A 16,967-nucleotide genomic window follows, 5' to 3' on the forward strand; every position below is an offset into this window, starting at 1 on the left:
GATGTCCCCGTGATTTCTAGGAAATAGAGGACGGGTGACAGGGAACAGGCTTTTATCTCCATGTTTTTCAACCCTTTAGCTTGTTGAAAAATACACGCTATTGCTTCCAAACTGAGGAGGGACTGTACCTTACATGTACCTGAACCTCTCCCAATCCTTTGAATTCAGCTGCTGTTTCAGTAAAACCCCAGTTCCTTACAGAGGCTGGGGAGCAGAAGAGGTCAAGGATGTGACAGGGGCGTTCTTGCTCTCTTTGAGAATACAGGGCTATGCAAGCAATGCTGCTGCTGGAAGACAGCGCCTGTTCACGTGCAGCTGGAGAGGGCCTGGGCCATGCTGGTTTGTGGTCACCGCTGAGGGTGGCGGGGGTGCAGGTTGTTCCCGGTGCCCTGCCCGGGCAGGCACGTCGTAAAACGGAGTTAATTGCTAGCCGAGGGATTGTAGAGCTGTACGCTTTCAGGAGAGTTTAAAGAAGCAGGTGAACCAGACAACCCTTTGTCCAGCCTCAAGCTGAAGAGAGCTGCCGGTCGGAGGCACCGGCACCGGGAGCGGCACTGGGGCCGCCGGGCCGCGCCACGGGTCATGCTGCGCCCATTGGAGGGCTCCACCGCCAATCGGCAGCCAGGGTTTGCCCGACGTGACTCATCCCACCGCGGCCTCCAGGGGCGGGGCGAAGTCGCCTAAAGGACAGGTACGGCAGCCAATCGGAGGTGCCCGGCTCTCGGGACTGCTCCAATCGGCTGGGAGGGCGACCGGCCCCGTTTGCAGCCGCTTTCCGGCGGCGGCGGCCAATCAGCGCAGGGCGGCGAACGGAAGCTCGGTGCGAGCGGTCACCTCCGTGCCCGGGAAGGTGCGGGCGGGGCGCGGGCCCGGCGGGTGGAGTGGGGCCCTCCCGGCTGTACTGTCCTGCCCTCGGGCTCGAGGAGCAGCGGAACGCCGGCGTCTGGGGCTGTTCTCCCCCACAGGGTTGGGGGCCGGGGGCCCTGCGCCACCTGTTGGGACAGCTGAAGGAGCCCTGCGGTATCGGAGCACTGGGAATCCCGCTGGGTGGGGAGGAACGGGCGGCGAGGACAGCTCTGCTCTGCAGGGCTGAGGGAAACGGGGACCATGTGCCTGGAGCTGTCTCCTGTAAATGGGGAGGAGGCGGGGTCCAGCTGGAGGCGCCGTGGCTGTGGGGCTGGCGCTGCAGAAGAGGGCACAGGGGCGGGAAGCACTCCCATGTCATATCCCATAAGCCTCTCTCGTGAACAGCTCCTGGCCTGGGGCTGTCCTGCCGAGGGACTCGGATCAGGGCGCTGCTGCAGTGGGACCAGCCATGGGGTGCACCCATCCCACCAACCACTCTCCCCACAGATGGCCCAGAGGCTGGCGCTCCAGCGGCTGCTGTCCCTCCCCACCCGGGGGCCCCTGGTGTCCCACGGCAGGGCCTTTGGCACCTCAGCTGGCCGCAGGAACACTTTCAACGTGCAGGATGGCGGCGACTTCCAGGACCGGGTGGTGAACAGCCCCAAGCCCGTTGTGGTGGACTTCCACGCACAGTAAGTTCCACCCGTGGCTCTTGCACCCTTCTCCAGCATCACCCGTGCAGGTGTGTCCCTGTGGCTTTCCTGATGTAGTAGCACTGCTGGCACACCATGGAGGAGCATGCCTGAGGGCTTCCCACGCTGTGTAGTCTGGTGTGGAAAGATGCTTCTGCCTGTCAGGCTCAATCCATGAAGATTCCCCTCACAGCCACACCCTGCAGCAGTGTTAAACAGGAGTGCCAGGAAGGCATTCCCCAGGGTGGCATAGCTGCACCTTCCAGGTGCTCAGGTGCCACCCCAGCCCCAGTGTTGCATCATCCTACAAAAGATGCCTCAGGAAAAAGCTCTGATATCTGCCCTATTTGGCTTCATGGATGAAATGTCGTCTTGTCTTAGAAACATTAAAGTTTTAACAGCCAGGAGAGTTCTGCACTTGCTATGGCTTGCTATTGTTATGGTGTATCTGTCCATGTTTCTTAAAGCTGTGTGGTTTTGAGGTTGTTTATGGCAAACACCTTTATGTGTTAGTAACAGCCATGTGACACCAGTGACAGCAGTTGTCATCAATAAAAATGCTGTCATCCACCTGCCAGTAAAAATATTCCTAGATGTTATCTGCTCTTTTAACGATACTAATTATCTTTGGGTTTTTTGTGTATTTTCATAGTCCTCCAGTACTGTTATGTGAGCCTGTTATAGCTGATTTGTGGCAAACAGAACACAAAACGGCCAAAAATCTTCTGCTCTAAATAAACCAAGTGACAAACCAAAATCAGTATTAGCTGGGATCATCCAGGGAGGAGAGGACAGTTAATTGAAGCCTGAAACTGGATACAGAGCTTCCTTAACCTTTGACAGCTCCTTTGTGAGAGAAGTGTGTTTTTAAGCCGTAGTTCAGGAATTGTATTTCCAGGCTGGCTCTTGAGTGGAAGAGCAATGGTGGTAAACGTGTACCAGCATGCCTTCCATGGCTGTACCTGCCTCTCCTAATCTCCCCTCTCTTTTCTTGCTCCATCAGGTGGTGTGGTCCCTGCAAGATCCTAGGCCCCAGGTTGGAGAAGCTTGTGGCCAAACTGGAAGGGAAGGTGCTGATGGCCAAAGTGGACATTGATGATCACACAGACCTTGCTATTGAGTACGAGGTAGGAGGTGGAAGAGCACAGACTTTCTTTAGCTGGCAGTGCAAAGTGCCTCCCTGGGGAGAGCTGTGCCTGCACAGCAGCAGCGTTGGAAGGGAGGAGAAGCTCAGAGCCTACACATTCCTGATCCATTGGGTCACTTGTCAGTAGGTGGATTTTGCTGCTTCGCTCTGCTCCAGCTCTGCTGGTCATGCCCAGCATCCCCAACTCTAATTCTGCAGGGAGGTGTCCTCTAGGCCTTGCAGGTGTCTGTCAGTGTAAACACTTCCCTGGCCTCGAGGAGCCTGGACCACACACAGCATTTTGGTGCCAGCTGGGGCTGCTCAGGTGCAGGGCAAGAACATGAAATTACAGTCTCCATTCTTCTGTGCTCCGTGGTTATTTGTGCAACCAGCCTACCTTCTCTTTCCCTCCTTGTTCAGGATCACTAGCTAGGTCATAACGTCCCCATCCTTCAGTTGCAGCACAAGGACACACAGTGAGTTTTGTCTGGACAGGCAGAAGCTAGGTCAGAAAAAACACATAAACAACCGGAGCTTGTGTCCTGCTCTTGAAAGGAGAGGACCTTGGTGCTTACATTGGTGTGTGACATTGCTGCTGGGTGTGTTCCCTGTGCTGACTTTCTCCCAGGAAGGAGCGGAATGACTGGAGAAGGCCATGGATTTAGTTTACGTGATTCATTTATTTGTTCCTTCTGTCAGTGATTGGATAGTTAAAGAAACACAAAAGTTCCTCTGAGGGCCGTGCTTGCCTCTCTTGTCTCTCCTTGTAAACAACCACTCTGCCCATGGAGTTGGGGCATCCTGCTGTTACGTTTTAGAGGGGAAAAAATGCTTCATTTTCACTTGGGTACCACATAGATGGATCTGCTCCCCTTCTGCAGGATGAAGTCCTGCTCCCAGGTTGACAATTAGCACAGCAAGCTCCTCAAGCTGCCCTGAAAAGTGTGAACCATCTCCTGAGCAAGCTGTCATTTTGTTGAGCCTGGAGAAGATGCTGTGTTCTATTCCCGCGCCCTGCCGAGCCAGAAGGAGACGGAAGTGGAAACAGCTTGTTCCCTCCCACTCTTTCCCCAGGGAGACCTTTCTGCCTGTGCTGTGGTGGCATGCCCACACAGCTGGTGGCCACAGTCATGAACTGCAGCTCCCACAAGCTCAGCATGAGAATCTCCGGTGCTCTCCAGGGTGGAGGTGTGCTGGCAGGTACACCCCAGACCAAGGGAGATGGCGGCTGGCTGCTGCAAGCCCAAAAGGCTGCATAGCTCAGAGGGTGCTGGTGAGAAATTGGAAGAGGATGAGGTGCTTTCAGTGATGATCTGAAAGTGTGTAAATCCTTAAATAGATGCAGGGAAAAGCTCTGGTAGCAGCCACGCTAAGGAGAAGAGAATAGAGATTATTAGCTCAACTCACGCATTGTTCCAAGCCTTCCAGTAGATAGAATTAGCTGGGATTACAAGAGGATAATCTCAGACGAGTGGAGAACGACAAGCAGGGCGTGTGCATGCAGAGAAAGGTCTGTGAAAAGAGGCTGAAAGTCCTGCATTGTGCAGGTTTGATGATGTGCTGCGTGTCCTCTCCCCACAGGTGCTGAGGAGCACTGCCTGCTGTGTGTGTTTGTGTGCAGGTAGGACTGAGGCTGCAGGGGAGGGTCAGCTTCTAGTAGTTCATTCTGGAACCTTATAAACAAACATGATGACGTTTTTGTTTTGCAACAGGCCCTCCTCCACTTTTGGAGTGATGTGTGTGTGTCTTGGCCATGTCTAAAACACTATCCCTAGACAGTCTGCAAGTACCATAGCTGCAAACAGGTAGGAGGATAGGAGAATTTTCTGCTCAGATCTTCATAGTTTGGATCATCCTTTCTGAGGCAGACGTTCTGTTCATGTGCTGAGCGTGTGCTTGGTTTTGCTTCATCTTCTGGGAAATTGCCATGTAAGGAGAAATGTAAGGGCTGATGGGAAGGCACCAAGTTGAGATCAAAGAGTGACCAAATAGAGTGTTTGTGAGAGATCAGGGGAACCAGAGATGGGATCGGAAAAGATTTGTTTTAAAGCCATTCCATTGGGGATCAGATGTCTGCACGCTGAGGAAGTCTTTGTTTGGGGGTTTTTAGTGTCCATGCCACCCCCAGAGCTCCTTCACTAGCTGCCAGGAAGTGTCACTCCATCCGTGTTTATTCCCCTGCCCACGCGCACACGCAGCCCCAGCTTGCTGCCTGCTTGCACAATGTCCTCTTCAGCAGCCTCCTTGGCACAGGGGGAGGCCATGGGAGGGGGAGACCCCCTGGAAGAGCTGAGGAATGTTGATGCGTTCCTTTGTACAAGCGGCTGTCTTCCCTTGGCTCTCAGCCATTCCAGCTTAGCACAAAGCACGGATGCATTTCCTGCAACTAGGAATGTCCCCAGTGCCCTTCCCTGTCCTGTTATGCCCAGCACAAAAGTGCTTTCTCTGGGGACTCCCCATTTTATCTAATACCTTTCATCTCTGGTTGTGGCCTTTCTTCACTCTTCCAGCCAGCTCCTGACCTCTCGCCTTAATAACAGAAAGGGAGAATAAATACTTTTGTTTATCTGCAGTGTCTTAAAATTCTTTAGATTCATCTCTTGCCTCAGCCAATTGCCTGTGTGTGTGGTGACCGGGAAAGGGCAGCCCCTTCTCTGGACACTGTGGGTGGGCAGCTCAGGAGAGCTGCTGCTACAGAGATGGTCATTAATCAATGGAGCTCCATCTTGTTACCTCCTCACTCAGAGGTCTGGCTAAAATCCTTCCCCCTGCTCTGTTGTGTGGCATCCAAGCTCATATAAAAATTTCAGATAGGAGAGAATTCCCTTGATACGAGTGTTGCCAGGAATAACCTGGATGGCCATGTTTATTTATCTGTGTGGTCAACACTAATCAAAAGCAGACTGATTTTTTTCTGTAGAAATGCTCTTCAGAGAGGAGGAAAGTTTGTTTAGGTTCAGTGCAGATGGGACCCAAAAAAAGAAAATGTGCCCTCAACTTTGCATTCTAGAAATTCCCATGACATTTGCTTCTCAACCAGCAAAACAAAGTATGTGCTCCATTAACAGGCTGCCCTTGCTGCAGCTGGCAGGAAGGAAGCTGACAAAAACATTGTGTTTTCTGAGCAGAGCAGAGTTGCTCTGTGCCCCCAGTTCTCATCTGGCTCTGCAGCACCAGCCCCAGACCTTCCACTCTTTCTTGAGATTGCTCACCAGCATGAAGAGGGAAAGAGACAGAGGAATCAAGGCTGTGTGAAGCTTGTGGGTGTGCTGGTCAGCCTGCAGGGCCTGGCAACATGGTGTTGGCTGCTTCTCTGTAGAGCTTCCAGGAGTTGCCTGTTCCTCACCCTGGCTCTAATAGGAGCCAGCTCTTGTTTTTCTTGGATGGGACTGGAGCAACTCTGCTCGATATTAACCTACTGTGCAAACCAGAGGGAGGCTCAGTGGAGGTTTGCCCTTCTCAGGGAGGGAGCAGCTTAATGCAGTGCATCCTTTCTCTCTCCTAAAATCGCAAGGGAAATGTGTTGGCACCATCTGCAGTGCAGGAGCCTAGGCCCTCTGGATCTGCTCCCTGCAGTCACTAGGAGGAGCTGAAGATTGTGCATTGAGCAGCCCCAACACTCCCATCCCTTCAGATGGGACTGCAGAGCCCTGAAGGACACTGCGGGGAGCCACGCTGGACTGCCCGGCTGGGAAGGGAAGACAAAATGTCCCTTTCATCTCAGGCTTTCAGTGGGAGAAAAGCCAGCTCTCTGATGGGTTTCCAGAAGGATTTGCAGATCTTTGTTGGCATTAGGGGTGGCAGTGCACACGGGAAGGCCCTGCAGGCTGGAGGAGAGTCAGCAGGCAAGATAAGGACGGGATGTGTTTTGGGGGAGAGACTTTGCAGAGATAAGGGCAAAGCTGTGGGGTCAGAAATGTGATCAGATCTTCCATTACTGCAGGTCTCCAAGCTCTGCTTGTTCCTTCTTTCAGTCATATCCCTGGGGTCTCTGGTGTCATTAGTCAACCAGCAAGTCCATGGGGAGTATTGTCATTTCCAACACTGTTCTCTTGGATAATTCCCAGAAAACTTTGTTCTTAGCTAAAAAAGCAGCGCCTAGAACAATAGCCTGCTAACTCTGGTCAGAGGGACTTTTTTGCTTCTTACCTAATTGTCAGACATCTGCAGTGAATGACCACTGGTTTGTGACCAGATAAACCACTGAAAACAGAAGTGGGAAAGGAGGAAGGCTTGGAGGATATTGGCATTGCCATAGTATGATGGAGCAGGAAGTCTGCCTGTGGAATGGGGGGCAGGTTAGGATTAGAGCTCCAGTCCTGTCTGGAGAAAAACACAGGTCCAGGTCCGATGCTGTCCTGGCCATAAGATCATTAAGGTCACTATGTCTGAGATGTGTCCTAGATGTGTTCATTTATGATAGGACAAAAGGGAAGGAGAAGAAGTATTTGTACTGGAGATGGTTTTCGTATTAACTGTGGCTTTCTCTTTAAAAATTTGGGTCATATTTAAACTCAAGAAGCAGCTCAGCCTTGACTTCAGCAGAGTGGTGTAAGTCAGTTCAATGAGGGGGAACCTGGAGCTCAGCTGGCCTGTTTTGTGAGTGGACATCTTACCTTAGAGCGGTGCATGCTCAGCTCCCTTGTAGCCGCTTCCATTGGGGAACCAGGCACAGGTGGCTTCCTGCAGGCTTTGCTCACCTGTCTCCCTGTTTCTCTTGCCCCAGGTGTCAGCAGTGCCAACTGTGCTGGCTATGAAGAACGGAGACGTTGTGGATAAATTTGTGGGCATAAAGGATGAGGATCAGCTGGAGGCATTCCTCAAGAAACTCATTGGAGCCTGAAGTAAAAGGATGGTTGTACCTCTGCCTCTGGACACGTCCGTGTTGTGCATTCCTTGCTTGGGAGAGCTGAGGGCAGGTCAATTGCCTGCCCTGTACAACCCGGGGGTTTCTTCTGTTTTGGTGTTTTTAGGAGATGGAAAATGTAATCCTTCCCTCCTTCTCCCCCTTCTCATGAGCAGCAGTAGTTGTAAAGGGCATTGAGGAGCAGGGCTGCTTATTCTCAAAACGGGGAATGTGGCTGGAATTAGGAGCCTGTATTTATCAGCCAAGAGCTGACGTGCAGAGCTGCTGCTGCTGCTGAACTAAGAGGAGGAATGTTTTTGTCTTTGCCTCACATCTGATAGCCCAGAGCAGAGGGCAGCTGCTCCCTGCAAGATGATGGTACATACCTGCCCTGGGTGGGTTTGTTTAAAGCTGAGAATGCCTCTGCCTTGTCTGTGAAACCTGTCTCTTTCTTCTTCTGTCCTTGTGTTACTGGGACAGGTAAAACTCCTTCACAAATCTATGGGCTCCCATCATAATTTTGTAAGAGAAAATAGGGAAAAATATTTTATGGATCTCCTTTTGTATGTCTGCAGTAGAGAACTTTTATCAGTCACTGCTGTCTAGCCAGGAGAATAAAACTTGATTCTCACAAATCTGTCCGGAGAGGTGAGTTGGGAGTATCAGCAGCACAGCTGCTAATGATGGGTTGGGAAAGTACAGGTTATGACTTGATTCCTACTAAAAGGTAATGTGCTGAAAAACAAAATAGGGGATTCCTTCCTTGGGGCTTTCAGTGCTGCCTGTAGGACCCCCTTTGTGTGCTGCTGGATCCGGGAGGCCAGAGGGAGGACTCGCCTCTCATGCACAGATGAACAGCTGTTCATTGCACACAAGGAACCTGAGCTGTGCTCGCTCCCCCCTGTGCTTTTGTCACCCCTCCCCTCTCTGTGGGGCCTGAGAGCCTCGTTCTCTCTGTTGTGAATAATTAAATGTGCTCACTCAGGTGAGCTCTGCCAGAAGGCAGCCTTTTAACTTCAATTGCCCTGACCTTTGGACTAAGGGTGGACTTCTATCTGAGCAGCCTTCAGCCCTTCCAACCTCTTCCTCCTCCTTCTCCTCCTCACATACACCTGTTTCCTGTCAACCTGGCTTCTGAGTACTCCCAGCCTCCTCCTATGCTTGCAGGCAGAGTACAGCACCAGCACTGATGACTACTGTACTGTTTAATTCCAGCTTGCTTATCTAAGCTGCATGAGAACATTGTAAGTGCTTAATAACTATGTACAAGCTGCTTTTTTTTTTTTTTTTTTGCCACAGCTTCTGTTTCCTTCAGTCACTCTTAAATCTGCTTTGGCTTTGCTCCATTTCACCTCCCTGGCATATGAGCAGCCAGGTAATTTTTTTTCTACACCTCTCCATAACAATGTATGACCTTTGAAGGAGCCAGGGGAGTGGTGATCCAAGTCCTGCTGCAGCAGTGACACTGGCTGGCATCACTGCTCCCCCCTGCCTCTGTCACCCTGGAGCCTGGGCCACTGCACAAGGTGGTACTGGTCCCCTGAGGTGGGTGCCTCCCACTCGGGCTGGACTGATCTCACTGCTGGCATGCTGCTAGAGGTGATGTCACTTGGATGTAATTTGGTAAAGGACTGCTTGTTGGTTACGATCAATAAAAACTGGCATTTCATTTTATTCCAGAGATCACAGAGGCTGTGCTGCTCCTGACCTCGGGTTTCAGGCTGGGCAATTTCCCCTGCAGTTTTAGTGTTCCTGCTCAGTAAACACTTCTAGTGTAAAGACTCCCCATTTTCCCGCACAAGCAGGAAAAAGTAGGGGAACAGCGTCACATACCCAACAATAATCAACTTTCTTGCCTTACCATCCTACAGAACAGGAAAAAACACAGTGACTTTGCATTGTGTAATTAAGGGGCAGTATAAAATAGTTATTTTATTACTTCCTTCTAAGGAAAAGCAGAGTTAAAGTGTCACTCAGCTGTTAAAGTGCCAGCACACTTTAGAGTGCATTATGCAAAAGCCACTACTGTTTCTTAGATAAATGCTGAAGACCCAGGTACCTGGGGCCCTGTGGGAATCCTTCAGAACAGTGTAACAGGTGGGCAGTAGGAGGAGAGGTCTGGGGACAGCTTGAGATTCCTCAAGCATTTTGCAAGGTTTCCACCACAGGACAGGACTCAGAGCAAAAGGATATTTTCTGTGCCAGGTTTTTAAGTCGGCTCCCTGTTTGCCAACTGCTGGGGAAGCCTTCAGGATTCCCACAGTGGTGTTAATAACAGAAGGTGCAAGCAGGAAGCAGTGCCAGCAGTGTATTTATGTAGTGGCTAAAGAGGGGTTGCATTGCAATTTTCATGCCACCTGAATGTGATGTTGGTCTTTCCCGACTGAAGAGAGCTGAAGCAACGGGTAACTTCTCAGCAGTAGCTGTTTTTTCTATGTCAGCTGGGAAACTGTTTCCTCTCTCTAGCGAGGATGCAGTTTGTTTTCCCTTTCAGAGTTAAGCACATTGAATCCTCCTCTGATGGGTCCAGCATTTGCTCTGTCCTACCCAAGCATCTATTGCAGTAGCTTTCTCAGCTCTTAATGTTCCTTGTTTCTATTTTAAGAGGCCATGGCATTCAGTGCCTTCCCATGTGGAGCAACACTCACCTAAGCCCACTTCTCTTCCCCATGCATGTTTTGAACCCAATGCCAAGGTTCCCCCAAGGTTCAGGCACAGTGCTTCTGTCCTTGCAGTCTTGTCCAAGGCACCTGATTCCGGACAAGCAGAGGTTTTCCATTCCTTTCTGTTGGCTTTGCACTTACATCAAGCCCTAACACAGCTGCTCCTTTCCCCAAGATGTTTGTGCCTGCCTGCTGAACTCCAAGTTAATCTCCAGCTGCTCTGGCTCACAGTGAGTATCTGCAAGGAGGGAGGGAGAGCTTTGCTGTCTTCCCTACTAAAAAGTGCTATGCCAGGAGCAGCTTCAAGGCTGGTAGAAGATGGAAAACTCAGGAAAACTTGCTTGGCTTGCAGCACACTGTGAGCTGTATATGTGGTCCTTTGAAGGGGACCAGTTTGTTTCCAGTGAGGTCTGACCTTGGCCGCCTGGCCAGTAAATCCTTTGCTTTATCAACAATTATGATTCCTCCTGTGCAAAGAAGAAAACAAAGACCAGCTCCATGTCAACAGGGAAATGGCCCCCACTGCCTTAGGCAGGGCCTTTCACCAGCCCAGCCAGGCTGTTGGCCCAGACAGTTTGTTAATCACTTTGAGCTTTCCCTCACACACATCCTTTTTCTCATCCAAGTAATTACAGGATTCAGACAGAATTGTTCAAAACTACTGCTAAAGGGTGGCAAGTGTTTGCTTGAGTTTCCTGCAAGTTAAAGAGTAACAGCAGCTGCAATGTCTAGTCAATAAAAAGATAAGATAAAACTACCATAGGCTTGATTTCCAAACCAAAACCAGACTAGATCACTTGTTACAGTCTCTTGTCCTCCTACCTGCCCTGCAACACACCCAAGCTGTGGTTTAACCCCAGCTGACAACTAAGTACCAGGCAGCTGCTCACTCTCACACCTCTCCTGGTGGGATGGGGAGGAGAATCAGGGGAAAAAAAGGCAAAACCATAGGTTGAGACAAGAATGGTTTCATAATTTGAATAAAAGTAAAATATAAGAATATATAATAACACAATAATATAATGAAAAGAGAAACTACAAAAAAACAAGTGATGCAAAATATAATTTCTCACCATTTGGCTGATTGATGCCCAGCCTGTCCCTGAGCAGTGATTGGGTCCTTCCCGGTAACTCCACCAGTTTATATACTGAGCATGATGTCCTGTGGCATGGAATATCCCTTTGACCATTTTAGATCAGCTCTACTGGCCATGCTCCTCCAGCTTCTTGTGTAGCTCCTCGCTGGCAGAGCATAGGGAACTGAATAGTCCTTGATTTAAAGTAAGCACTGCTTAGAAAGAAGTAGAGCATTGGCATGTTACCAGCATTATTCTCATACTAAATCCAACATACAGCACTGCACTGGCTACTAGGAAGACAATTAACTGTCCCAGTCAAAACAAGGACACTGTCCATCACCACACAGGGGTGGTGTTCTGCCATGTCTTGCTGCTCTTTTCAAGGATGTGAGGTGCCCTTGTGAGCTTTGTGGTTTCTCTGCCTCTGCAGCTCTGTAACTTCAGCAAGACTTTTCTCCATAGAACCTTTCACAGGCAAAACCCAAAGACTGCAGCTCTCAGGAGAGTGATAGCCACAGGCTGGATGTGGTTTGGAGGGGGCTGCTGTGCTGAGCCATGCCTGGTTGCTTTTTCTCTCTGTGCATTCTACCAGCCAGGGAACGATGGAGGCAGGAGCAGCAGGGGAAACCCCAAATTTCTTGGACCAGAGGAACCAAATAGGTGAAAACAAGAGGCCTACAGGGAGAGATTGAAAATGCATCTGCCCACATCCCAGTGGGAATGGAGTGAGGAGAAACCCTGTGGCTGCCTTCCTGATGGCAAGGGGTCCCTTGGAGCTGCTCGTGTCCTGAGGGTGGAGGACAGCTGGAAGCTGCGTGCAACAGGGCAGCACCCAACTGCCCACCTCACATTGACTTCCTAGGTTCTCATGATCCAGAAGTCACAATAAAAATGCACTAAAATTGATGGGTTTTCTCCATGGCCTGTAGGAAATAAGGCCTGTGAAATAAGGTTCCTGCCAGTGAATATGTATATATATGTGTTTATCTACTCCCATACTTGTTCTCTGTTCTGGAGAGTGCCAGGAGTTTCTGTGACTTACAGATGTCCCCAGCAGCTGCAGCTGTTGACAGAAAAGGACAGGAGCCAGCCTGCTGGCTCTCCCATCCAAGGCAAGGCTGAGCTCCCTGTACCCTTCTCAGCCTCTACACGTTTCTCTTCGCTCTGCTGCTAAAGGCACCCTGGCTCCATCTCTTACAAGTGGACAAGTGGTTGAGCAATTTCCTGAAAAACAGGAAATTTTTGCAGTGAGAGTCCTCAGAAATACTGACTTCAAGTCATCCAGAGGGTACAACACGCACCAGGGATTTTGGTGTTTTCCAGAGGTGGTGACCTCTGGTCACCCGTGTGGCTGCAACTCCTCCACGCCAGTCCCCCACAGCTGTCAGTGAGAGGGTGTTGTCCCGGCAGGCCATGCCCATGGAGCTTCATGGCCTCGGGAAGGAGAGGAGCTGCATCCCCCGGGGTTGCTCCATCGAGAGGCAATAACACTTCCTGCAGCGCCTGTAGCCGCGGGCAGAGGGATGGCACAGCTCCTTTCCCTGCAGGTGGCTTTACCCGCAGGGCCATGGCACAGGCAGCAGCAGCAGGTAACAAACCCAGCCCTGGGTCTGGCTGCAGCAGGTAACAAACCCAGCCCTGGGTCTGGCTGCAGCAGGTAACAAACCCAGCCCTGGGTCTGGCTGTCCCAGCAGCTGGGATAGAGATGGAGTGATGCAAGCTCCAGCACGCCCGCTGGTATTTATATAACATAGTTTTGCTTTAATCCAGCTTTTAAAGTAAACTGTCAAAGCCCTTTCTGTTCACTTGTTCACTAGGAACATTTTTATTTTTTTTTTGACTGCGAGTTTCGTCTTTCAAAGCTTGGCTAGTTTTGAGTGATGCCGAAAAACCTCATTTACAGTGGCTTTTTGTTCTGTGCTGGTATTGTGCAGGCAGAAGTGGTTGTTTTCTTTTCGTCCTGGCATAGCTCAGAAGTGACTGCATAGTCTGAGCTCAAACTTTCTAAAAATACCTACCCGTGAGGAGAGATCCAGCATGGCACTGTTCAGACCCAGAGATTAACACCTTGGAAAGGTGCAGTGGTCTGAAAAAGAAGCCAGTGGCAGTGTCCTGCCAACTCTGGTCACTGTAAGCCCTGGAGCTTCAACACATGGCAGGCAGAGAGGATCTGCAGAGGGCTGTGGATCTCTGAGGCAAAGTCCACCCAGTGCCTGCAAAACCAACCCAAGGGAAATACTTGGTGAGGAGAGGCCATAGGGTAACTCAGAAGTCATAATGAGAAGTACTTCTTGCTGCTTGGAGAAGCAAGGCTGAACAATGAGCCTGTTCTGCACAGAGTTTGGTCTTCATAATCACATCCTCCTGCTGGAGCGTGAGATGGCTCTGGAGGAAGGGAGGATGACAGGCCCTGAGCAGAACAGACACCAGACATACGACAAATTGCAGGAAAGCATGTGGGAGCTCCTTTTTGTCCTGCCACTGGCTGATTGCAGGAAGCTTCCCAGGTGACAGCTTTAGCAGCTGCTGGGACAGGAGACCTTATTGTTCAGTACTCGTGTTTACAGCTGTGCCAGTTCTTGGCAGGAAGCTACAAGACAAAACCCCTGCATTCTTCCTTTTTGCTTGCCAGGTCTGCTCTCAAGGGGCAGATCCTTCAGCCTAGCTATTTCAGCTTAGCTCACTACCTGAAGAGATCCAGCTTCCCCTTCCCAGCCAGGCCAGGTCCCATGGGCTTCATCCTAAAATCCTGGCAGGAGCATGGAAACTTTTCACAGAGCTCAGGCAAAATTAAAGGTTGCTGCTGTCTCACCTACCATCACATTTCTCATGCTTAACTGTGCGGTTGCCCATACTCCAACCCCCTTGTACCTGTATCAACCCTATTTAGTTCTCGTTCCCTTTTCCCTGGCCTTGGGATCAAGTTCTGTTTTTATTTTTTTGGCAACTCTCAGGAGCACGCACGTTTGGGGTTTTCTTAATCTGTCTGGCATTGCACACTGAGGCAGAGCCTAGCAGCATCCTTGAGATGAAAGGATGCAGAAACATGAAGGCCCCATCACTGCTGGTCTCACTGGAGCCTGTGGCACAGAAACTGGCAGCATGTGGCCATGTCTGCAAGCAAACTCCTTAGGCTGCTGTTATCTCCCTGATCTGCTGCTCCTCCACAGTGCTGTGCCTCCCTGTGACATTGTGTCCAGCCTGTCCTGGCTAGCAGCACATGACTGACCCAAGGGCACGGTTCCCAGCTTCGTTTCTCCAGCTTGCAGCTGGGGTCATGATGGCTAAGTTCTGCCACTGTTACATCCCAAGCCCTGTTTTCCTGCCTCATTTTTCCTCCCTCCCTGGGGTTTTATACTGAGGCCAGGAATGATGGTCACGTCCCCTCCAAGGAATCAACAGGCTGTGGCATTTCCGTTGAGGGTGGAATCTGAGGCTGCTGGCAGCGAATCCCTCTGCCATGGAGCTGCCGAGCCAAGGAGGCTGGTGTGTCACTGGTTCTGCTGAGGGGTGACAGCCGGGGTTTTCCATGGACTGGATGCACCCGCTGTTGTAATCTCACCTGGAGAGTGCCTGGCTGCAGTTCAGCCCCTGGCCACGCTTGCCTGTGCCTGTAATCTCCCGGGGTTTTGCAAAAGCGCCGGCAGCCCACAGTGGGGGAGCTGCAGGGAATGCACAGCGCTCGGGTGATTCAGCCGAGTAGCCTCTGTCCCAGCTGAGTCAGGCGTTATTCCCGCATCTCCCTGTCCTGCTGCAGGGAGCTATGTCTACAATATGTCTATGTCTCTTGCAGGAGTCTCACAAACTGGGTCTCCTCTCCCCAGCACTTCTGCCCCTTTGCCCCCCCAGCCCAGCATCCCAGCCAAGGCTGGCTCCGGCCGTGGCCGCTTCCTCTTTGCGGGACTGCTGTGCATGAACAGCTGCACTGTGTCAGCCCGGCGGGCTGCACTGCCCTGATAAATGACCCAGTTCCCGAGAGCAGGGACGGAACTGCCAATGTACAGCTCCCTAGGCTGACGGGAAGGCAGCAGACAGCCCAGCCATGCTTCGGGAGCCTCACTGTCCTCCTCTCATCTTGTCTGTCTCCCACCAATATTGTGTGTCCCTGTGTCTTCTCTTGCCACACACACAGCAGCACAGGTAGCACCCAGAGTGTCTAAATCCATAAAACCCGTTTTGCAGAGAGAGTGAATGGCAGCACCCATTGACACTTCAGAAAGCCATGGCCAACGTCTTGGAAAGAGTCTGCAGAGGCTGAGAACATGCAGATGGTGTCCTCATAAAGATGAAGGAGGAGCAGCCTCCAGCCATCGCCCACAGGCTTGTATCAGCAGCCCACGAGCTTGGGCTGGAGACACTGGGAGATGAAATGCTGCCCTACAGGGTGTTCTCCTGCCCCATTTGTGCACCAGCCTTTGCTGGCTGTCCTTTCTCCCATCAGGACAGGGGGATGGGACAGGAAGGCCCTCATTATCCAGGACTTGCTAATTAGATGGGAATGTTATCTCCAGCCCAGATGTCAGCACTGACCTCCCTCTAACCTTCTTCTAGAAATCAAAACAGACACAACTCTGTTTGTTTTAAAATAAGAAAAATAGGCGTTTGGGGTGAAGATGGGAAACCTGGCCTTGGGGGTACGTCTGGGAAGGGAGGAGGGCACAGAACCAGATAAGCCTTGGTGAGGTTCTCCAGGCTGCCAAGCTGGGCGGGACTGGCCACCCTGCCCTGGGCAGAGAGCAAGGTCCCGTGGCTCATGGTGGCTGTGCACGTATTTCAGGCCTTCTAACCCATATCCGGCAGGGATGTTGGTGCAGACACAGCTTCTTGTCTCAACACAAGCCAGGGAATCCCAGCTGGGTCCTGTGGATCCAGATGTGGAGCTGATAGGGAAGATCAGCTGAGTTTGTATTTCCCCTCTCTGTCTTGCTTTTGGGATTTACAAAAGGGTCTCAAAGGGAGATGTTGATCCCTGGAACAAATTCTGCCTCTCAAACCTGACCTGAATATCTTTTCCTCATGCCACCTAAGCAGTCCTTAAATTGTTTCAGAATAAAGGAAGATGGGTGACATACACAGCTGGTGATTCTTGCCCTTGACTTGTAGTAAAACCTTGTTTTATTGCATTTCTGTAATAATTTTCTATAGCTGGGCAACAAACTTTGCCTGAGTCTGATTGGGTCAGACCTTTGAGCACCTCACCCTATGTCAACCCAGATTTACATCTCCATTCCCCATAGCAAACTACACTGTTTCGCTTCCTCTTCTTTTTAAGACTACAGCTCCAGCTTGGAGACTAACACCAAGGAGGTCCTTACCCAACACCCCTTTTCCTTCTGTCAGCCATCCAAGCACCCTTGGCTGCCGCACCAAAGCTCCTTATAACAGAGGCTTGGTGTAGCTCTTGCAGTAAAATGAGGAGTGGATGTGGCCAGCTGAGAACCATCACCTCAGGGCTTTCTTCTGCTGCTGCTGCTGCTTCTGTAGCTTGGGGCAGTCACTGGCCCAGCCTTGGCTCTACCCTGCCCAGTCCACTAACACCACAGTACCAAGACTTATGAAGACACCAGAGGGATTGCTCATTAAGCCATAATTCCAATATTTCAAAAGGCACTGCTGCTTTGCAGTCACCCAACATTTTGCCTACCATATCCCCAAGACAGCAAGCAGGTAAAAGTTTTGAGGTGTCCCTTCTCACTTTACTTCTTTGAAAACACC

The 16,967-nt window shown here is 50.9% G+C and overlaps 1 protein-coding gene across 2 annotated transcripts; it reads left to right on the forward strand.

Annotated features, from left to right (window-relative positions):
- The first annotated feature begins 773 nt into the window (after positions 1-773).
- Positions 774-9,184, forward strand: TXN2 (thioredoxin 2). 2 transcript variants are annotated; one of them, XM_033057873.2, is made up of 4 exons: positions 774-850; positions 1,354-1,538; positions 2,542-2,665; positions 7,391-9,184. In XM_033057873.2, the coding sequence occupies exons 2-4, from the start codon at positions 1,354-1,356 to the stop codon at positions 7,505-7,507; spliced, it is 426 nt and encodes a 141-aa protein (XP_032913764.1). In that variant the 5' UTR covers positions 774-850; the 3' UTR covers positions 7,508-9,184. The 2 variants fall into 2 exon arrangements, with proteins under 2 accessions (XP_032913764.1, XP_032913765.1); XM_033057874.2 differs by lacking the exon at positions 774-850 and adding an exon at positions 867-1,020.
- Positions 9,185-16,967: the final 7,783 nt, after the last annotated feature.

Source organism: Catharus ustulatus, chromosome 4, assembly GCF_009819885.2.
Source record: "Catharus ustulatus isolate bCatUst1 chromosome 4, bCatUst1.pri.v2, whole genome shotgun sequence".
Taxonomy (NCBI): Eukaryota; Metazoa; Chordata; class Aves; order Passeriformes; family Turdidae; genus Catharus; species Catharus ustulatus.

Bases quoted from the DNA above. Each gene is read 5' to 3' on its own strand.
- TXN2 (XM_033057873.2), top strand. From the start codon at position 1,354: ATGGCCCAGAGGCTGGCGCTCCAGCGGCTGCTGTCCCTCCCCACCCGG. The intron at 1,539-2,541 runs GTAAGTTCCACC...TTGCTCCATCAG, and splicing joins GTGGTGGACTTCCACGCACA to GTGGTGTGGTCCCTGCAAGA. The intron at 2,666-7,390 runs GTAGGAGGTGGA...CTCTTGCCCCAG, and splicing joins ACCTTGCTATTGAGTACGAG to GTGTCAGCAGTGCCAACTGT.